This window comes from Sprattus sprattus, assembly GCF_963457725.1.
Source record: "Sprattus sprattus genome assembly, chromosome: 3".
NCBI classification, from domain to species: Eukaryota; Metazoa; Chordata; class Actinopteri; order Clupeiformes; family Clupeidae; genus Sprattus; species Sprattus sprattus.
The window spans coordinates 15,760,191-15,782,902 of NC_137922.1; the positions used below are offsets into that span (position 1 = coordinate 15,760,191).

The 22,712-nt window shown below is 45.4% G+C and overlaps 1 protein-coding gene across 5 annotated transcripts in view; it reads left to right on the top strand.

Moving 5' to 3' along the window:
• fn1b (fibronectin 1b) overlaps positions 1-22,712 on the top strand; it is a 34,069-nt gene that overhangs the window by 8,633 nt on the left and 2,724 nt on the right. For 2 of the 5 annotated variants that reach the window (XM_080834929.1, XM_080834931.1), the window contains 32 exons: positions 548-669; positions 2,289-2,457; positions 2,931-3,107; positions 3,398-3,526; positions 3,945-4,034; positions 4,246-4,440; positions 5,221-5,499; positions 5,930-6,193; positions 7,075-7,169; positions 9,111-9,279; positions 9,552-9,638; positions 10,104-10,295; positions 11,881-12,165; positions 12,561-12,740; positions 12,893-12,982; positions 13,369-13,635; positions 14,014-14,130; positions 14,470-14,652; positions 15,390-15,545; positions 15,785-15,898; positions 16,175-16,474; positions 17,334-17,621; positions 17,854-18,141; positions 18,374-18,661; positions 18,894-19,181; positions 19,335-19,531; positions 19,949-20,036; positions 20,140-20,328; positions 20,891-20,980; positions 21,280-21,468; positions 21,568-21,657; positions 22,180-22,616. In XM_080834929.1, the coding sequence (XP_080691055.1) occupies positions 548-669; positions 2,289-2,457; positions 2,931-3,107; positions 3,398-3,526; positions 3,945-4,034; positions 4,246-4,440; positions 5,221-5,499; positions 5,930-6,193; positions 7,075-7,169; positions 9,111-9,279; positions 9,552-9,638; positions 10,104-10,295; positions 11,881-12,165; positions 12,561-12,740; positions 12,893-12,982; positions 13,369-13,635; positions 14,014-14,130; positions 14,470-14,652; positions 15,390-15,545; positions 15,785-15,898; positions 16,175-16,474; positions 17,334-17,621; positions 17,854-18,141; positions 18,374-18,661; positions 18,894-19,181; positions 19,335-19,531; positions 19,949-20,036; positions 20,140-20,328; positions 20,891-20,980; positions 21,280-21,468; positions 21,568-21,657; positions 22,180-22,616 (6,092 nt within the window). The remainder of the gene's footprint in view (positions 1-547; positions 670-2,288; positions 2,458-2,930; positions 3,108-3,397; positions 3,527-3,944; positions 4,035-4,245; positions 4,441-5,220; positions 5,500-5,929; positions 6,194-7,074; positions 7,170-9,110; positions 9,280-9,551; positions 9,639-10,103; positions 10,296-11,880; positions 12,166-12,560; positions 12,741-12,892; positions 12,983-13,368; positions 13,636-14,013; positions 14,131-14,469; positions 14,653-15,389; positions 15,546-15,784; positions 15,899-16,174; positions 16,475-17,333; positions 17,622-17,853; positions 18,142-18,373; positions 18,662-18,893; positions 19,182-19,334; positions 19,532-19,948; positions 20,037-20,139; positions 20,329-20,890; positions 20,981-21,279; positions 21,469-21,567; positions 21,658-22,179; positions 22,617-22,712) is intronic. The other 3 variants (XM_080834933.1, XM_080834930.1, XM_080834932.1) reach the window with 3 other exon arrangements.

The window sequence follows — 22,712 nt, forward strand, 5'->3', positions numbered from 1 at the left end:
CAGGGTCAAGATGTTCTTCCAACAAGAATTTTTCCCCTTCCTGTTATTTATTTATTTAATTTCTTTGAGGGGTAATTTTATCCTAGTCACCTTGGTGCATAAGTGCACTTTCCATCAGCCCAGATTATAGTGCAGCGTCCTAGGCTTTTTCACTTTCAAGTGCCTCTAAGTACACTCTAGTTCATAATAACTAAACTGAAATGTACTTATGTACTGATACAATTTGTATTTTATATACGTATATTATTAAATTAATATAGCACTTGGAGCTAGGGGGAGGTTTAGCATTAAGGTCAGTAATGTGTAATATTATGACCTTGTATTCACTCAGTTTATAGTATTATTTAAGTATACAATATAATTTAAATATATAGTATTATCTATCACACTGTAATAAGGTCACTTAATATAAATTTAAGCTGAGCCCTGAGCCCTTCTCTAGCACCTTACACAATCCTCTTGCTAAGTCCTTCTGAGAGACACATGTTCTGAATGTAACATGCCTGTGGGTTACTAAGGCTTATCTCCTGCTCTTGGTGTCCAACAGGTGTCCAAGGTCCAGTGAGGGTGATCATCACGGAGGGGAGCACCCAGCCCGACTCCCACCCCATCCAGTGGAACCCACCCGCCTCGGCCCACATCATCCACTATGTCCTCAAGTGGAGAGTGGTAAGTGTCCCTCCCTCCAGCACTCTTGGCTCTCAAGGGCTCTGTCCTCAAGTCGAGAGTGGTAAGTGTCCCTCCCCCCAGCACTCTTGGCTCTGAAGGGCTCCGTAATGACACAAGGCAGCCAGCGTTACATCCTGTAGTCAGACATATATCATTAGTCTTTATTTTTTCTAATTAATTAAGTATTTTAAAACACTAACTCTGCATACATAGATTATTCAAAGATTGATATTTTAAATGACAAATAATGTTTGGTGCCTAGGTGTGCCAATCATTTTCAGTATGTCTTCCTTTCCTGGAATCTACACCATACTATTATATTTTAAATCCTTCTTCATGGCTTTTTTATGAAGTAGGCAAAAGACATGATTATTTACATAGAGACTCTCTCTCCAAACATTTACTGGAAAGTTTGCACAAGGTAGTGGAACAGGACAGAGTGGGGTCCCAGAGCACACACAAACAAGCACACACACACACACACACACACACACACACACACACACACACACACACACACACACACACACACACACACACACACACACACACACACACACACACACACACACACACACACACACACACACACACAGCTGAAGTCATTGAACTTTTGGGTGGCATACACAGCAAACATACTTTATGGTCATGACAGAACAGCCATTTAGGGTCAGCCATCCCCAAACAGTTCAACCACTCTTTCCTGCACTAATTGAATGTTTCATGTTTACTTGTTAAAATTGGAAATGTGTCAATAAAGATGTGAATGGCTGTTTGAGCTCCCTCTCTGAAGGGCTGTTTAGCTGTCAAGATGTAGGAAATGAAATTACGCTCAGGCACATGGACTCTGAAGTGGTGTTGTATTTACCCAGGCAGGTCCCCCCCCCCCCAACGGTCCTGTTTGTTTTCATAGTCCAAGGGGAATGGCCGTAGGCCATAGGTGCACTCTTTTTTTTTTTGGTCTCACACACTTCTCTTTCATCCTCTCTTTTCTCACCTTGAAACATATGCTCTCTTTTTCTGTCTCCCACTCCTCTCTTTCCCTCTGTGTGACACTCCCTCCATGTTTCCCTCCCCCTTCTCTCTCTCTCTCTCTCTCTCTTTCTCTCTCTTCTCCTCCTCCCCTCCATGCTTATTAAAAGTGTGTTTTTTCTACTGTTGTATGCCAGCCTGAAAGTTTCCACCTCTGTGATGCCAAGAGGACAATTACAGCTCGTTTTGCTACTGGGCAAACATTTGTCTGACATCACCCTTCTTGAGATGTTAAGATAATTATTGCAGTTGTGCTCATGTGTTGTTTAGCAGAATGTTTCACAACCCTCCCCAGACCTGTTTCCAACGAGCAATTGCAATTTTGTGTCTAGGGAGCCATAAACAATTCCACAGATAGCATAGAGTCCACCAAAAGTGTGCTTTGAGCTAGCCATTCGATTTATATTGTGTAGTTTCTTATTATTTTGGGCTTTTATTCAAAGGACAGTGAAGAATAGACAGGAATTGAGAGTGAGCCTTGTGTGGTGCGGGATGCTGATGCTCCCCCTGTATTGTGTTATTTTTTTTTCATCAGTAATTATCCACATAGTTGTTGATTCCTGAGCCACTTTTGTTGTTGTTGACAGAAAAACACTCACAGGCCCTGGAGGGAGGCTAAAATCCCTGGACACCTGAACTCTTACACCATCTCTGGCCTGAAGCCCGGCCTCACCTACGAGGGCCAGCTCATCAGCATCCTGAGGCAGGGAAGCCGGGAGGTCACCCGCTTTGACTTCACCACCACCTACGGGACCTGTGAGTGCTCCCACCTGTCCATCACTCCTCTCCTAACCACTTCACCCCTCTTCTCCCTTAGTCCTACCCTTTCTCTCCTCTCCTCTCCTCACCTTTCCTTCCCTCTCCTCCTTTTCCTAATTCTTCTCCTCTGATCCTGTACTCCCCTCTCCACTCCATACTTGCATAAACCCAAAACTTCATTCCCTCCTCGCATCATCTCTCTCCTGTGGTCTCCTACCCTGTCCTCTCTGCATCTCATCTCCTTCCTTCATTATCTTCTCAGCTTTCCTCTGATCTTGCTTCATCTCCACTCTTCTCACCTCTCTTCCATTCCTCACCAATATCTCACCTCCTTCGTCCCATTGTCTCATGACCTTCTTCTCTTCTCCTTCTTCTCCTGTCTCCTTCCTGCTCCTTGCCAATCTACCATTTCTTCTCCCTTCTCTGGTTTGTTTCCTCATCTCTTCCCTCCCCTCTCCCACCTCCTCCAGTGAACACGGCTGAGGGAGAGACCAGACAGACCTCTCCAGATGTGGTGGATATCTCTGAGTCTGTGACGGAGATCACCTCCAACAGCTTCGTCATCTCCTGGGTGTCTGCCTCCGACACCATCTCTGGCTTCAGGGTGGAGTACGAGCTCACAGAGAACGGAGTACCCATGACTCTCGGTAGGTGGTGCTTCTTAACGAAGGTGTTTTCAGTTAAAATCGTCTAATGAGGCAACTATTGATCACCCGTGTCTATTTATCAATGTCAGTTCAGACATTTAGTTACCCTATACCTGACAGTTACAATTATACTTGAGTATAATCAGTTGGTAAATGCCACATGCCACCACCTGTGACCTTATTTCTGAATTGATTAATTAACTGTGTGGGATAGTTTGAGACGCATTAGCATAGAGTTGGCAACTGAATGAAGATAACCTCCAATATAACTCACACTGTTCCATGTGCAGACCTTCCCAACACCCAGAACTCTGTAACCATCTCCGAACTCCTGCCTGGTCGTCGCTATAACGTGCGCGTGCACGAGGTCTCACCTGGGGGCGAGGACACCCTCATCCTCACCACCACACAGACCACCGGTAAGTCCATGCCCAGCCACATGACGTACACATCTGACAAATACAACACCAGACAGTCATTGGGCAATAAGAATTGTGTTACCAGATTGCATCATCATCATGTAACAAAGGAAAAGGCTGGAAATCCAACAAGGCGTTTCAGGCAGCTGAGAGAAGTGGTTTCTCTGAGAGATTTACTCCCTCTGGCGTGTCTTTTGGGCTTTTGTAACTTTGCAGGCCGTTGCACAAAATGCACAAAAGGGACTAATGGCAGGGGAAAAGATAATAGGTCCTCTTAAAGTTTACGATGAACTATGTTTTTTTGGAGAGCTTGTTTTGGCTATGTCTTCCCTGTTTGTTAGAGCTGTTGTAGCTGGAGATGTTAGACAGCCCAGATTATAAGCCATCCTTACTGAGTGATGTTCTCACACCCGCACAGCTCCTGATGCTCCAGCAGAGCACACCATCAATGACATTGGAGAGAGCGCCATCATCATCAGCTGGACCAAGCCCCAAGCTCCTATAACTGGTACGAACTATTTCAGTCCCTGCTTTGTCACTTGCAGGTTCTCTTGTTCTCTGTTGCACATAAGACATGATCTGTAAATTATATTCATAGGTGAGTAAAGTGTGTTTCGAGTAGGGTAGCCACTTTAATTTGACATGAAGGCTATTAGAAAAGATGCAAGGGAATGCAAGTCAAGTTTCAAAATAACTCTGTGTGTGTGTGTGTTTTAAAGGTTACCGTGTGGTGTACACACCATCCATTGAAGGCAGCAGCACTGAGCTCAACCTTCCTGACACTGCTACCACGGTAACCCTGGGCGACCTTCTACCCGGTATACTGTACAATATCAGCATCTTTTCTGTCGAGGACGACATGGAGAGTGAGCCTGTGTTCGTGCAGGTGACCACCGCTGGAGAGCCAACATCTGGTAAGCCAGCCGTCACTTTCAAAGGCTTTACACTTACTATAACTGCTACCAACTAACTAAACAGACAGTTAATTACTTACTAACGTACTTATTATTCAATAGAGGATGAGGTTGATAGTTTAGCTTAACTACTAACTTACTTGCATACTTAGTTATATTCTTACTAACATACTTACATACTTAGTTACTTGTACGTTTTGTTATTGGAGATACATGGCTGGTGCTGTAACAAGGACTAAGAGGGATTTGTACCTTCCATTTTGTCTTACAGTCAGTTTTAATTCAGGACTGCTTGCAAAGAAAGACTATCTTATTACACAATAAAAAAAATAAACACAGTCTGGAAAGGCCATTAAGGATTAGGGCTGTATTTGAAATCTATTCCAAAAATGAATGAATTGAGCACAGTTCTGAAGACTTGACCTTTTGGCTGGGAGGTGCCTATATTTCCCCTCTGTGCAAGTTTATGTAAGAGCTCAGTGAAGCTATGAAAGTGCAGCTTGCAGTAGGAGATTTAGTGCAGGTCCAGGGCCAGTACAGCCTTATAGGGACAGGTTGGAGAGACGAGTGGGCTCTCTTTTACTTTCTGCTCAATCCTGCCAGCTGGCATCTCGCTTCAACTCTGTTTATATGATCTCTCTCTCTCTGTTTCTCTCTCTGTCTCTCTCGCTCTGATTCTTCTTTGCCATTTGTTTTTCTCATCCTTTTTGCTCTCTGTTGATTTCTCTCTTTCTGTCTTTGTCTGTCTCATTTTGTCTCTCGCTGCCTCTCTGTTCACAGAGGAAGTGCAGGCTCCCACGGACCTCCAATTCTACGAGGTGTCTGATGTGAAAATCACCATCACCTGGGCGGGTCCCCCGAGCGATGTGTCTGGCTACCGTGTGGCTTTCACCCCTGTCATCCCCGGCGGCCCTACCCAGAGGCCTTTGCAGCTGCCCGTTACCCCTAATGCCTATGCTGAGATCACTCATCTCCAGCCTGGGACCCTCTACCGCTTCTTCATCTACACCAACATTGGAGGAGTGGAGAGCCAGCCACTGGTTGGAGAGCAGTCAACAAGTGAGTTCAATACACACACATTCACACACACACACACACACACACACACACACACACACACACACACACACACACACACACACACACACACACACACACGTTACTTGAGTTGTAGTGAGTATGTATTCTGAGTTCCATAAACACACTCACACACACACACACACACACACACACACACACACACACACACGTTACTTGAGTTGTAGTGAGTATGTATTCTGAGTTCCATAAACACACGCGCACACACACACACACACACACACACACACACACACACACACACACACACACACACAGACACACAACACACACACACACACACACACACACACACACACACACACACACACACACACACACACACACACAGTATAGCACATTCAACTTCAGTGCCCCCTAACACCCCACACTCTTTGTCTGTTCCCTCCAGAGCCTGACGCCCCCGGCCACCTGCGCTTTGATGACATCACTGAGGACAGCGCCCTGCTGATCTGGTCGGCCCCTCGGGCCTCTGTGACAGGCTACCGACTCTTCGTGATAGTGGAGGGCTCCAACCCCAAGCAGCAGCGCATCCCCGGGGACGTGACCCAGTACAGGCTCCCCAACCTTCAGCCCGACACCGACTACACCATCAGGCTGCACTCGGAACAGGGCAACACCCTCAGCGAGGGCGTGGATGGCATCTTCACCACCTGTGAGTAGCACCGTATCTCACTGTCAGAAAGACAGTTTCAAGTCTCAGGACAGACAGACTTTTCGGACAATCTTCAAAAAGTCTTCAGTCTGTTAGATGATGTCTTCAGTCTGTCATGTATCCCACACTGACGGCCTGTTTCACCCTTTTGAATCCTTCTCTCTCTCTTTTTCTTTCTCTCTCTTCTCTTTTATCGCCTTTCGTATATCTCTTGTTCTATCACTTATTCCATCTTTTCTTCAACCCTCAGTTAAACATTCCTCTCAATCGGAATATTATAGTGTCATAAGTGCATTACAGATCTGTGCTAACTACCCAGTCAAAGTAAGAATATATTGCCATGACTGTAATGTTACAATGCTACGCATGTGAGTATTTCAGTCTTTCACTTTTTTCGGTTGTAATATTTCTCCACTTCTGCCATGTCCCCCAGTTAGGAAACACCATTTGTGTGTGTGGCCATTCCGCCTCAGAGAATGTGTTATGGGGCTGCAATGTGAGGAAAGTGAAGACGTTCGGTTCTTGGGTTCACACCCTTCTCTTTTTAGACTTCAGATTTGACCACAGGCCGTGCCACTCCTCTCCACACCCCTCTCTCCACCTCCCTCTCTCTCCTCATTGGATGGAGAGATGAAGCCACTGCACTGTACATAGATGTCATCTGTTTACTCGTTTTCCTTTTTTATTTGTATTTCATATCACTCCTGACATAACTCTGCTTGCGCTTTCTCATCCTGCATCAGTAATCCTGCAGGACTGATCTGAGACCTGTCGAAACCAGTGAATCAGGCAATGTTAGGGCTGTCTCTGTGAGTTCGACACTGTGCTGATTAGTTGAAATTCATATTTTGTTAATGGCCTCATTCTCCCTGTTCCCACAGCTCAAGCCATGGGCAACGCACCACGCTTCACCACTGATGTCACCGACACCTCCATCATCATCTCTTGGACTCCTGTACCCCGTTTCAGTTACAGGGTAAGAACTAAAAACAAATCACAGTCCACTGCAAATCCATATGCTCCTCATTACCATTGTAATATCTTGTTTTTCTAACATGTTTTCATTTGTGCAGTCAGCTTGCTCTACAGTATTAAAAGCATGGAACTAGGGATGCACCGATACCACTTTTTTACAAACCGATACGAGTATGAGTATTTTTATTTCTGTACTTGCCGATACCGAGTACCGATACCGATACTTCCAAGATTTGATTTCCATGAAAGATTTTATTTTATCCTCTGCAGGTTATGTCAAGCCTATAGTTCAACATTAACAGGAGGCTATCCCAAGCCAAAAATAAAGAGCTTTCTGGTTTAAACCAAAAAAAAAAAAAAAAAAAAAGAGTCAATATCATCACATTAGACAAAATTTGCATATAGACAGATGGCAATTTAATTTGCTGCATAGTTAACAACACAGTCTGCTTAACAAAAAGTGAACAGAACTATCCTGGATGATAAGAACATGAGCACAGTTCAGTTACAAAAGGATCAACAACTCTCTTCCTCCCCTTCTCTCTCTCTCTCTCTGTCTGTGTGCGTGCGCGTTTTTGTCTTTTGAAAGTCAGTAAAGATTGGTTGCTTGGTCTCTTAAGCCACTGGCATGAGTGAACTTTGTGTGCTTAGCACTATGGTGTGTCTTCAGATGTTTAATCAAATTGCTTGTGTCAAACGAAGTTCTTTCCTTTCCCCCCTTCGACACTGTAACAGTGCAGATCTTACACTGTGCCTTACTCCTTTCATCATTTATCTTAAAATGAGTCAAAATCGCCGTTAAGGCAGCACAACGGTATAGCGATTTCTTACTAGAGTTTAATGTTGACAATTAACTGGGCTACGTTCTTGCAGCCAAATTGACACTTGCCTGAAGTTTGACTGTGTTAGGGAAGTTGTTTGCAACCTAGCCAACATAGCTATCACAATAACATTGCAAAGAAGTTAACGCAAAAGCACTTAATATTAGCATCAGGCGGAAAAACGGAAAAAAAACGTAATACTAGCATCAATGTCCAAGAGTGTTAAAACAACCTTGCTAACATCGCTAACAGGATGTCTTGCTAGCGGCTACTTGCTAGCGGGTGTTTATGACAAACTAACAAGATTCCTGAAACACAAGACAAGACAGACGTCCTCTTTTACCCTCACATGTCCTCCTTTCGAGACCTAAATGCGTCCGGGTAAAAGAGGAGAAAACAAATACATTCCCGTCCCCGTCAATAAACCGTAGCAAATGGCAATAATATGTTACAGGCGCAGCGTCGCTAAAGACAGTAGGCTAGCCCCTACACTTTGCCTATGTAACAGCAGTTCTAAGTTAACTGCAAAACATAAAATAGCCGAAGATAGCACTTACCTTTACTGGAGGTCGTACGTGTTAAGTTTAAAATCTTTAGTGAAACCGTTAGCTTACGCAAGCCACCTCCACACATCGTATCCAAGCTGTTATTGAATTCATTTAAACTGCAAGTTCAACCTCAACTTATCTGTCTGCAATACCGCTCTCGGCCTCTATGCAACTCACACCTGGCAGGCATAGACAGTAGAGGAGAAGAAAACACACGCGTTAAGACGCAACACTGGGTATCGGTTTTTGGTATCGGTAATTTAAAACGAGTACGAGTACGAGTATTTTAACGAAGTATCTACCCGATACCCGATACTGGTATCGGTATCGGTGCATCCCTACATGGAACCATTCAAACAGACATTTCTTAATTCCCATCCTAGTCTTGCATGTTTCAGAATGTTATTGTAGGACATGTATTTGAATTTAAGTTGAACTCGAAGCCTGCCTGTCCTTACCACTGAAATACCACACTTCAGATGTGGGGGCTTGTACCCTCCCACCTTCTTGATGATAAAAAAAAACAAAAACAAAAACAGACTGACCATGACCTTTGACCTCTCACCATCTTAGATGTCAGTGAAGCCGAGCCAGGGCGGGGAGGCTCCCAGAGATGTGACCTCTGACCTCGGCAGCATCATCATCTCTGGCCTGACCCCAGGGACCGAGTACATCACCAGCGTCCAGCCCATTGTCAACGGACGCAAGCAAGGCCCCCCCATCACCAGTAGAGTCACCACCCGTAAGTGGACCCACTAATAAAGTCACCACCTGTAAGTGGGCCCACTAAGCTCAGGCAAACGGGCCACTTTCTAGAGCTTTTCCTATCAACCCAAAGGACAGTGAAGAGTCAGATAAGACCTAAGAACTAAGAACTTAGCCATTTGAACAGAATGCTGTAGTTAGCAAATACCTTGCTAGTGTTGAAGAAAGATCACTATTTGTGGTGCATGTTAGTAAGTAAAACTTAAGTTATTTTCACACCCTTGACCTCTTTTTTCTATCTCTCTCCAGCTCTGTCTCCACCAACTGACCTCAACCTGGTTTCGAACCCAGACAATGGTGACCTCACTGTGAAGTGGGTTGCCTCCAGTACGCCTGGTAAATATTTACTCTCCAGCCCCCATAGCCTCAGGGTCACACTGTGTTTGAGCTCTACTGGACTATGGCCCTCTGTGTGTGTGTGTGTGTGTGTGTGTGTGAGTCAGTGTGTTTGTGTGTTTGTGTGTGTGTGTGTGTGTGTGTGTGTGTGTGTGTGTGTGTGTGTGTGTGTGTGTGTGTGTGTGTGTGTGTGTGTTTGAGTGAGTATGTGTCTGTGCGCATCTCACACATGGATGACTTTTCTTGTGGCATGATAAAAAGACGTATTCATTCTTGCCGGCCAAACCAGAGCAAACACAGCCATTTTCAAGTGTTTGCTAAGCACCTAAATTATAAATCTAAATATAGGGTGTTTTCTATGATTTTGACTCTCACCTTGACAACACTTTCACACTTTCCCTTCATCTTTTTCCCCTTTCCCTTCTGTGTATCCTTTGTCGCATTGTCGTGTTTTCCCGCCCACAGACATCACCGGTTATAGAGTGACATGCAACCCGACCGATGGGCAGCGTGGGAACACTCTGGAGGAGAACGTGAGGCCCGACCAGACCGACTGCACCCTCGAGAACCTGAGCCCAGGGGTGGAGTACAATGTCAGCGTCTTCACCGTCAAAGACCAGCTGGAGAGTGAGCCCGTCTCTACCACTGTAACCCAAGGTAGGGCCTGACTGGGGATCAGTATTAAAAAGAATGCCTTTGATATGGTCACCCAATGTACCTATGACACGGGATCAACCTTTGAGAAGGCCTGTATCTACCATGGTCACCTAAGGTAGGCCTGATAGGGCAACAGCCTTTCAGATGCCTGTGCCCGCCACTGTTATCCATGGTAGGATTGAGCCTCGATTCAGCCAGTTTTAGAAGGACGTGATCCTCAGGTGAACTTCTCAAAAGTATTCACTGAATGTGTATCAGTGTCTGAGTGTTTGTAAATGTGTGTTCGCATTTCAATGTGAGAGTGTGTATGCGTGTGGGTGTGCGACTGGCACATGGAGTCGTCATGGAACAGTATCAAATATTTTGGCTCGGCCGCATATTTTGGTTCCCTGGCCCTAATTTCACCGTTCCCCCGCCGGGTCCACCATTTCTCCAACCTCGCCTCTGGGAAACATGCCATAAAAACCGAGCCATAAAGCCCAGGCTGTCTATAAAGTCACACACATGCACACACACACATACACACACACACACACACACACACACACACACACATACACACACACACACACACACATACACATACACACACACACACACACACACACGCACACACACACACAGTAACTGCCTGTGTGCCTGGAACATGTCGAGAACCCGTTAGCCAGGAAACCTTGCATCATTGCTCCCCACCTAAAAAATGGTTCCTGTTTTCTCTAAGCTCTAGCCTACGATAAACCCATCCCACCATAAGAGCGATTACACTAAAGCCCTCACTCGACCCTCTTCCTGAAAGAGTACGGAACGGAATCCGAACTTAGTTAACCATCTCAGGGTCTCCCTCTGTGTAATTATGCTTGCTCCCTTTTCACGTGGGATCTATTCGTGACTTGGTTTGTCATAATTGGCACAACTGCACCCAAGGAAATTAAACTAACCTACCTATCGATTGATGACTGAATCTGCTCCTGCTTACCAATGGAATTGATTTGTGTTGTCATTGGGCCTTGGCCCACAGCATGCTGTTGTTGTACTTAAACAAAATGAAAGGATTGCCGAAAAAATTAATCGGACCAGTTATTAACCTTTACTTAATCCAGGGCTTGAAAGCACACCGATAACAATGGTCACATTTGGCATATAAATCAGAGCCTGTTCTTTATCGGTGTGCTTTAAGCTGTGGGCATTGTTTTTTGATATCACTACATTATGAGCATGGCTTCTGAAAATCACTGTATGGTTAAAAGTCCTAATTTATTTTAATACAATGCAAGTCGTTTCTCATTGTACAGTACTCAAATGCAACCCCAAAGCTTTGGCTGTTGTAATGTCTTGAGTATATATGTTTTCACAGTTTGTTATATAATTTCACTTGCATAGAATGTGTCTGCATGTGTTGTGTTAATCCACAAATAATTGTCCATAATACAACCCAACATCTAATTTGCCTGACGAAGGGTACTGTGATTGTCAATGCTTGTCTTAATTTGACATTATCATGGCTGGTCTGAGTGTCTTGTTTTCATCTTCCTCTCCCCCCACCCTTACACTTCCAATTTGCTGCAATGCTAACCCCTCGGTCTAGATGTCCCCCGGCTAAGCGGCGTTTCCTTCGTCAATGTCACCGACACCACTATTGGCCTGAGGTGGATTCCTCTAAACCTGCCCACCGTAACAGGCTATCACGTTATGGTGACAGCTACCGGCGAGAGCGTGCCCCTTCTTGAGGACATGCTCGAGACGACCGCCGACTATTACACGGTGCGCGGGTTGGAACCAGGCATCGACTATGACATCAGCATTACCGCTGTTACGGAGGGAGGAGAGGGCGAACCAGCAACCGTCACACAGCAAACAAGGCCCAGACCTGGTGAATGAGTCCTCCCAGTTTAAAATAGTAAAATATTGAAATACTGAGATAAGCAGTCAATCTAATTTACCTGTTTACCTGATAAACCTGCTGTTGTGTTGTATTACAGGTTCCTTTAACCTTTGTATTCTAGATTTGCAAACTGGTTTCCAGACACCAGACTCAGTTAGGCTCAGAAACTATACCATGCAGTTTTATTAACACTTATAAGTGGTTTTCTAAAACCGTTTTGCCCCCAGATTGTGTCAACCATGGTGTCTTCCTCCACTGTCACATCAGAAGAAGTATAATGACAATGCTTTCATATTATCTCAATGCTTTGGTATGGGACATCTGCAAAGCAGCTCGAGCTAAGACAATTTTAACATTCTTAAAACTACTTTCTTCTTATGTAGTTGTCCCTTCACCCACAAACCTGCATTTTGATGAGGTTGGATCAGATACCATGCGAGTATCCTGGACCATCTCTCGAACCACGGAGATCTCTCGCTTCCTTATCCGCTACCAGCCTATGGACGACAGTAACGTCCAGGAGATCAATGTGGGGAAGACTACTGACTCTACTGTCCTGCAGAGTAAGATCGAGATCAAACCTCAACCGTAATGTCATTTCAGACAAAATAGGTTTTAACTGTGTGTTATAATTGTATTGTTGTTATAATGTACGAAAAAAAGCCACTCTGCTTTTTTAAATGAATAATATGTTTGCATTTTTACTATCATTCAGACCTGCGGCCAAACACTGAATACCAGGTCAGCGTGGTGTGTGTGTATGAAGACCATGAGAGTCAACCTATCACTGGGACTCAGAGAACAAGTGAGTGTCAACCTGATATGTATGTGGATTTTCATTGTCAATGTCATTGTAGGAGAAAAGGTGACTGGAAAAGCTTCTTATTTGTGTCAGTGCATCAGTTAAATTCATTCTCCCACCATCTATCCTCTTCTCCTCCTCCTTGTCTCTTTCCACTCTCTCTCTTCTCCTCGTCCTCTATTCTTCCCACCCTCTCTCTTCTCCTCTTCTCTTCACATCCTCTTTCTTCTCCTTCTTCTTCTTCTCTCCTCTTCCCACCCTCTCTCCTTTCCTCCTCCTCCTCCTCTTCCCACCCTCTCTCCTTTCCTCCTTCTCCTCCTCTTCTCTTCCCACCCTCTCGACTCTCCTCCTCTTCCTCTACTCTTCTTCACTTCACTGTCCTCCACCAGCTTTGGACTCCCCCACTGACCTCACCTTCTCTGAGATTTCCTCCAACTCCTTCACCGTCCGCTGGGTGGCACCTCTTGCCCGCATCAACGGCTACCGCCTGCGCTACCAGCCAGTCAGTGGAGGCCGTGCCAAGGATGAGCGTCTGCCCCCCACCCGGAACCAGTTCACCCTTACCAACCTGCTGCCCGAGACCGAGTACGACATCTACATCTTCGCCATCAGTGGCCGTGACGAGAGCCAACCCCTGGAAGGACGCCAAAGCACCGGTACACACCTCCCTCTCTCTCTCTCCTCTCTTTCTCTATCTCTCCTGATCTTAGATCTGTCCACAGAAGGACAGGAGAAGTATTAAAAACCTCAGTGAATGTCTCATACCTGTGCATATATCCATATATCATTGACAAAGTGCTGAAATCAATGTGTGACCAGAAATGCAAGGGATAAAGTTTGTGTTGAAAGTGCTATATATTTACTTCTCTCTAAAATCTCTTTGAAATGAATAAAACCCTCATATTTTTTGTGTATAGATTTGCATGCAGATTGAACATGCTCATCATGTTAATATATTATATGACATCGGATTAGATTAGACTTGATTGTTTCCTTTTAGGAAATTATTTAACTCTTTTTATATTCTTCCGCAGTCACCGAGGCCCCCACTAATCTTGAGGTGACCGACTCCTCTCCCACCACCCTCACCATCAGCTGGGACCATCCCCCAGTGACTGTGCGTTACTACAGAATCACGCATGGAGAATCAGGTATCGTCACCCCTCCACATCTGACCAGTGCAGCCATAACGTTCAAAGCATAAATCCAATCTTTTAATAAAGATAAGAATACGCTTGCTTATGACTCTCATTTATGAGAACAAAGGTTAAGAAATAGAAGAAGGTCACTTGAGCGCTAGTTAAGGGGTACTCATTTAGTGATGTGATTTTTTGCTTATTTATTTATTTGACTTGTAAATGTTTATCTAACATTTACTGTTTCGGGTTTGTCCACTGGCATCTACTGTATGATATCCTTATTAAGAGAGACTTTGCTGAGATGTTAACATGTAAAACACACAGACATTCAAATTTGTTATGTTCTTTCAGGCGAACAACCCACAAAGGAATTCACAGTCCCCGGGACTCGGTCCACGGCTACCATCGAGAACCTCCAGCCCGACACGGAGTACACCATCACTGTCTACGCTGTCACGGGCAGAGGGGACAGCCCTGCCTCCAGCACCCCCATCTATGTCGCCCATAGAACCAACACTGCTGGGGGGCGCCCCTGTGAGTCTCCTCATATTTACCATTAGCTTAACATCCATAAATGTATGGTATGTTGGCATGTATGCATGTATGCATGTATGCATGCATGTATGTATGTATGTATGTATGTATGTATGTATGTATGTATGTATGTATGTATGTATGTATGTATGTATGTATGTATGTATGTATGTATGTATGTATGTATGTATGTATGTATGTATGTATGTATGTATGTATATATTATTATTATTATTGATATTTTTTTTATGTAATACTTTAATATAATAACTATTGTTATACACTGTTTCTTCCATTATGATTTTCCCCTGTGGCTTTTACTCCATTCCTAGCTATAACTCTACTTTTCTTCTAACCATTCGAGCACATACATATAAGTTTAGACCTAGTGGCATTGAAATGGTTATTTATTTAATTTAAAACAGTGAAATAATAAACGGCGCTCACTTAAGTCAAATGCTTTATACATAGGAAGCTTGTTGAACAAAACCCAACTAAGGCTTTGTCTGTCCAAAAGAAGAGTAGCTTAGAAATCTCTGTGCCGCAACCATTTTATTTACATTTTATTGGACATGAAATTACTGTATTATAGAAAGAACAGCTGTTTTTATTCTTTCCATTGCACTCATTCTACCTCAAATCGGGCCAGACTAGAGTGAAATCGCAAGGCTCAAGAGTGACTCTGTGTATGGTGGCAGTTTTGACGTCTCCCTCTAAACCGTTTTTTGCTTTCTCAGACATTCCATCTCCCTCTTCCATGGATGTGACGGAAGTGCAGGACAATGCCATCACTGTGCGTTGGAGCCCTGCCAAAGGCCCCATCACTGGCTACCGGGTCACTGGTGCTCCCAAGAACGGGGACGGACCCACCTTCTCTGAGGTTGTTGGGCCTGGTAAGTGCAACAGCTTCATTGGGTCATCGTTTTAAGAACTAGAGAAGAACAAAGAACCAAACAGAACAATGGTGTATGAACTATAGACTGCGGAAACAGAAAGAAGCTTTAGCTTGTATAGCTTTAGCCTCACACAAGCTCCTGTAGTCCAGTACATTCATTCTTGTATCACTATTCTCTTTTGAGTTGTTTATTGTTGTGAGGGCACTGCTTATATGTTTGTGTTGTCTCCTTTGCAGAGAAGACTGAGATGACTCTTACAGGCCTGTCACCCACTGTAGAGTATGTTGTTAGTGTGTTCGCCATCGCCAAGGCCGGAGAGAGCCCCCCAGTGGTGGAAAGCGCTATTACAGGTGAGGTGTATTTGCAGTCTTTGGTGTGTAAATGCAAGAAAAAGTTTCATAAATGCGCGCAAAACTGTTCTTGCCTCCTCTGAGAGATTCTTAAAGTACTCTAAAAAAAAAAAAAAGAACTCCATGTCCTTTAGTTGAGAGCGTGTGTCTTTACATGTACCCACATTCTCAATATTCCACTCAAATTCATAAATGTCCCTCAGGATAAATAAAGTGTCTATCTATCTATCTATCTATCTATCTATTTATCTATCTATCTCAATATTCCCTCTACAGGAGGCAGTGGTGGCCACCCCACCGACCACCCTACCGACCTCTCCTTCACTGACGTGGAAACAACCTCTCTCCGTGTCACCTGGGATGCTCCCCTAGAACGTGTGACCGGCTACAAGGTTTTGTACACCAGTCCAGAGGGGGGCGAACGTGAGCTGTACCCAGCACCTCGTGGCTCCGACACCAGCGCTATTATCCCTGGCCTTCGCCCCAACACTGAGTACACCATCCAGGTCATCCCTGTGCAGGGACGTACACCCCTACCAACACTGCTAGGCAAACAGGCCACCAAAGGCCCAACAGGTTAGTATCAGGCAATAACAAAAACAAACAAGGCTCACTTCAGACAGTTTTATTGTTGCACAACGACACACAGCAACACACACATGCATATATTAGGTGGCGACACAGGACACACACACACGCAGGCCGAGGTGGCCGTTAATTTGACTTCTGCATTTTCCCATCCCGGACTGTCCTTACTAAGGGCTCAGATACACATACGCGTCTTTTTTCAGGCAGAAACGCTTCAGTAACGCCTTGGCAAAGTGCGGCGGCCAAAACAGAAGCGGTGCGCTTCCCTGCCTTGCGCTGGAAAGTTGAGAATAGTTCAACTTTTAAGCGCACCTAAAAAACGCTTCAAAGACGCAACGCGTGGTGGAGAAGGGGCGCACGCTTTAAACGCGCCGTACCATAGGAATCAATGCATTTGCTCGCGTCCCGTTTTTACAAAAACGCGTATGTGTATCTGAGCCCTAACTCATCGCTCTTCCACATTAACATTGTCTCATTGTAGTTTTACTTCTGGGATGCATCTGTCAGAGGTTGTATTAAGTGGATTGGAGCAGGATCAATGGGACATTTGAGAAATTTAAAGTGAAGATAGGATAACTTGTTAAGATCATATTTTTTGAGCGCTGATGAGATGGCTCTCTCACAACATGGAAGGGATGCAGAAAAAGAAGTTCAGATGAGATTGAGATTGAAGTAGAAGTAAACCCAAAAGTAGACCATCTTTAGGATGAGTGTGTTTGTTACACATCGTCGTTCTTCTTCAATCTATCTTTTCAAAACGAACTTCGTTTTACATTTTTGGACAAAAGTATAATGTAGTTTTCCTAACTTCAAGTAGAACTCACCTGTCTGATATTTTCTTCCACAGCCGGCAGAGTTGACCGCCCTACCGACCTCTCCTTCACTGACGTGGATACGACCTCTCTCCGTGTCACCTGGGATGCTCCCACAAATCGTGTGACCGGCTACAGGGTTTTGTACACCAGTCCAGTAGAGGGCGAACGTGAGCTGTACCCAGCACCTCGTGGCTCTGACACCAGCGCTGTGATCCCTGGCCTTCACCCCAACACTGAGTACACCATCAAGGTCATCCCGATGCAGGGACGTACACCCCAACCAACACTGGTGGGAAAGCAAGCCACAACAGGCCCCACAGGTTAGTATCAGGCAATGACCTTTGCCTCATTCAGATTATGTGTACAATTGATGTTATGGTATTTATTTTATTTTGTTTCATGACGATGAGCAGTTAGATTGAAGATATTAGATTGCAGTGTCTTGAAATTATGTTTGTCTTGATCGTTATGACAAGGGTTGTCATAACAATTGTATCCCTCAGTTACTGCATTCTTGTGCTGAACTCACCAGTTGGATATTTTCTTCCACAGCCGGCAGTGGTGACCACCCTACTGACCTCTCCTTCACTGAAGTGGATTCGAGCTCTATTCATTTCACCTGGGACTCTCCAACAGACAGTGTGACCGGCTACAGGGTTTTGTACACCAGTCCAGAGGAGAGCGAACGTGAGCTGTACCCAGCACCTCGTGGCTCTGACACCAGCGCTATTATCCCTGGCCTTCGCCCCAACACTGAGTACACCATTAAGGTCATCCCTGTGCATGGACGTACACCCCTACCAACACTGGTGGGAAAGCAAGCCACAAGAGGCCCTACAGGTTAGTATCAGGCAATGACCTTTGCCTCATTCAGATTATGTGTACAATTGATGTTATGGTATTTATTTTATTTTGTTTCATAATGATGAGCAGTTAAATTGAAAATATTAGATTGCAGTGTCATGAAATGTTGTTTGTCTTGATCGTGATGACAAGGGTTGTCATAACAACTGTAACCCTCAGTTTCTGCTTTCTTGTACTGAACTCACCTGTCTGCTATTTTCTTCCACAGCCGGCAGAGTTGACCGCCCTACCGACCTCTCCTTCACTGACGTGGATACGACCTCTCTCCGTGTCACCTGGGACTCTCCCCTAGAACGTGTGACCGGCTACAGGGTTTTGTACACCAGTCCAGTAGAGGGAGAACGTGAGCTGTACCCAGCACCTCGTGGCTCTGACACCAGCGCTGTGATCCCTCGGCTCCGCCCCAACACTGAGTACACCATCAAGGTCATTCCTATGCAGGGACGTACACCCCAACCAACACTGGTGGGAAAGCAAGCCACAAGAGGCCCCACAGGTTAGTATCAGGCAATGACCTTTGCCCGATCCAGATTATGAGAACAACTGATCTTATGGTATTTATTTTATTTTGTTTCATGATGATGAGCAGTTAGATTGAAAATATTAGATTGCAGTGTCATGAAATGTTGTTTGTCTTGATCGTGATGACAAGGGTTGTCATAACAATTGTATCCCTCAGTTACTGCATTCTTGTGCTGAACTCACCTGTCGGATATTTTCTTTGACAGCCGGCAGTGGCGACCACCCTACTGACCTCTCCTTCACTGAAGTGGATTCGAGCTCTATTCATTTCACCTGGGACGCTCCCACAAACCGTGTGACCAACTACAGGGTTTTGTACACCAGTCCAGTAGAGGGCGAACATGAGCTGTACCCAGCACCTCGTGGCTCCGACACCAGCGCTGTGATCCCTGGCCTTCGCCCCAACACTGAGTACACCATCCAGGTCATCCCCATTGAGGGACGTACACCCCTACCAACACTGGTGGGAAAGCAAGCCACAAGAGGCCCCACAGGTTTGTACTAAATGTGCTGTATATCTAGTCAGTAATTTCTACTGCATACTTTTACATTTCGAAATCAGTTCAGGTATTCTTTAAAAAACATGGGAATGACATGCGAATATCTGTATTTATGAAAGTTTCTCCCTCCACTGTTCCTCCCCATAGCCTCTGGGCCAGTCCCTGCTCCCACAGTCATGCAGTTCTCTGAAGTGGGCCCCACGTTCTTCACCATCACCTGGATCTCTCCCAGCATTAGGCTGACCGGCTACCGCGTGGTGGTCAGTCCCAAGAATAACCTGGCCCCCTCCAAGGAGCTGAACGTGGCCCCTGACTCGAGTCGTGTCACCGTGCCAGGACTCATGGTAGGTTACACCTTCCCGAACGTCCTTCTTTATGCACACCTGATAAATAAGCGACAGTGGTACAGGAGGTAGACAAGTCGTTTAGTTATCAGAAGGTTGCTCCTGACTGATGCAGTGTGTCATCAGTGTAAAATGTAAATGTGCATACATCCTTGTAAGTCTATTTGGATAAAAGCGTCTGCTAAATGACTAAATGTCTCTAAAATGTCTAATAATCTCTTAATTAAACAGATTTCCAATTTCCTACAGAAACTGCCCTCTATACTCTCTAACGGCGTGCATGATTTATCAAACAATAATGCATAGCTTACTGCAAACATGTAGCTGTCAGTTGTAACCTATGGAGGTTGATTTTTTTGTATTGGCTGAATGTTTTTCTTGTAGATCGTTTTTTCAACATCCTGTTGTCTTTCACAGGTTGCCACCCCCTACATTGTATACGTGTACGCCCTGAAGGATTCATCCACCAGTCCACCCCTGACTGGAGAGATCACCACCACTGACAGTAAGAGGATTTCCCTTAAGGACAACACAATACAAATGTCAGTCACTGACTTACTTAGTTCATCGCCTCTCTTCTGTATCGAAACACTCCTGTCCTCTCATTGGCTCCTCAGACCTTAGCCCGCCCCGCCGGGTGAAGATGTCTGAGGTGAGGGACGCCTCCATCACACTAACCTGGAGGGCTAAGATTGAGCCGATCACCGGCTTCCTCATCGAAGCCATTCCCGACGATCACAGATACCCCACCATCAGCAAGAGTATCCCCGAGGAGGCAAGAACGTTCACCTTAACAGGTAAGGCTCAGGCGCCCACTCATCTTAAGGTGTATCATACTAATATGGCTCAGAAGATTCTGAACACACAACAGCCACAGTGGCACACTCCTGATGAAATCACAACGCATTCACCCTCACCCTCTGTCCCAGAGGAAGCCAGAACCTCCACTCTAATCGATGAGGCTCAAGTGCTCATATCTCATAATGAAATGTTGTTGTTCGTCTTCTCACTACGTAGTGGAGCATAGGCCATCGATGGCAAATTTCCACCGGATTTGGTATCCAGTTGTTCTAGATGTTTCAGTAATCCAGTAAATCCACTGAGCGAGGGATTGGCCCACCAAGGTTTACAGCACCTGGTATTCCCCAGTTGGTCTCCAATCCAAGTACTAACCAGGCCCAGTACTGATTAGCTTTCGAGATCGTACGTAAGCAGATACTGATATGGCCCTTCTCAAATCACTCCAGCCACAGCTGCTAATGAAGTCACATTTTCAGTGTGCCATTACATGATACATCGGCTGCTAACATTTCTGTTTATCAAATAAATAAATTATGACCATCTGTGTTTGTTCCACAGGGCTCCAGCCTGGCACCGTCTACACCATCAACATGTACACCCTGAATGGAAACTCCCGTAGTCCCCCATTCACCCTCACTGTGTCCACACGTAAGACACAGTTGACTCCATCACCAGGACAAAGGCTTACTGTCAGAAATACAGAGTCAATTAACAAATGTAAAGCTAATATGTCATGTATGAAACTTAAGACAAACAGGACAAGACATACATTAACTTTACTGGCACAAGTTCCAGCTGATAAAAGTGCATCCGTTTTATTACATTGACACATGCCTGATGGCCCATGAAGTCAGTTTTACATCTTTAGCAAATGTAGAAACTGATGCACACAAGCAGTCTTTTAAATGAACTAATGTGTAGAACTGTACGTGTGCTTATCTGTGCAGCTGCTCCAGCGGTTAATGCTCCCACCGACCTCCAGTTCACCTCCACCACCCCCACCTCCATCTCGTTCTCTTGGCGCCCACCAACCACACGCATCACAGGATATTACGTCACCTATGAAGAGTCTGGCAGCAGGCCCCGTGAGGTCACCCCCAGACCACATGCTGGCCAGAACTATGCCGTCATTAATGGTAGGCTATGGACACTTTTCCACTGTTTACAGCATTAGCATTAACATTAGCATTGTCCCACAAAGCTATTGTGCTAATTGACCATGGGGCTAATTACAGGGTTGAGACCAGGCACTGAGTACATCATCAGGATTATCGCCCTCCAGAATGGACAGAGAAGCTCACCACTGGTGGGCAAGACCACAACTCGTAAGTACATTTCCAATCAGCTCTCAAATCCACAGGGACACAAACACACAGTTCACAGGCACACACACACACAAAACACAGAAAAGTGGGTCAACTGTCTTTTTGTTACTGAATGGTAAAAGTAGACAAAAAGAGGTTTGGAATTGCACTATACTGCTGAAGAGCTGACAAAGCACATTGCTAGCTGGGCAACTGAATCGGCTTCTTAGCAGGCTAATACAAATAGGTGTTATTTTTAGATGCTTCCAGTTCTGTCCACTTCAAAACAACAATTAAACAATTTTCATGAGCACAGAGTAATTGCTTTTTAATACAAACAAGGCTCATACTTTTGAATAGTTGTATGATTCAAAAGAAAAATGGCGGCCCTGCAGCTTTTTAGCTGGCTGTCGCTCCACAGATCCAGAGCTAGGATTCGATCTGTTTCAGCACTCTTTGCTGGCTGCAAAGCAACTTGCAGCTCCCATCACCATCTCCCCCCTGGCTATGCTGCTTCACTGCTAACCCCTTTCTTCCGCTCAGAATTTGGCTCGCTTCCGCTGCCACTGCCACCCTCACGCCCTGACAACAAAGACGGACTGGATGTGCCCAACGTCGACGACAACAGTGTCCAGGTTGTGGGCACCAATGGCCAGGACACGCTAGGGGGTCAGGGCACGAATGTCGAGTACACCGAGTACAACCAGCCAAACCTGCCCTACCGGCCCCAGGTGCCCCAGAGGCCCCACCAGCCGCTGGTTTACATCCCTAAGGCGGGGCCCGATGGGGCCAGGGTTCCGGTTGTGCAGGTGAGTGAAGGTCCTGGCCACGGGCTTCCTTATGGTTTTCCAGAGAACGACACAGGACGACCCCAGGAGGCACAGACGCAGACCGTCATCACCTGGCAGCCGTTGCCGCAGAGCTCTGCCTATGAGGTGCACTGCGAGCCACTTACCCACCGCAACGAAAAGACCTTCCAGGTGAGGGTGCTGTCTAACACACACACACACACACACACACACCCACACACACACACACACACACACACACACACACACACACACACACACACACAC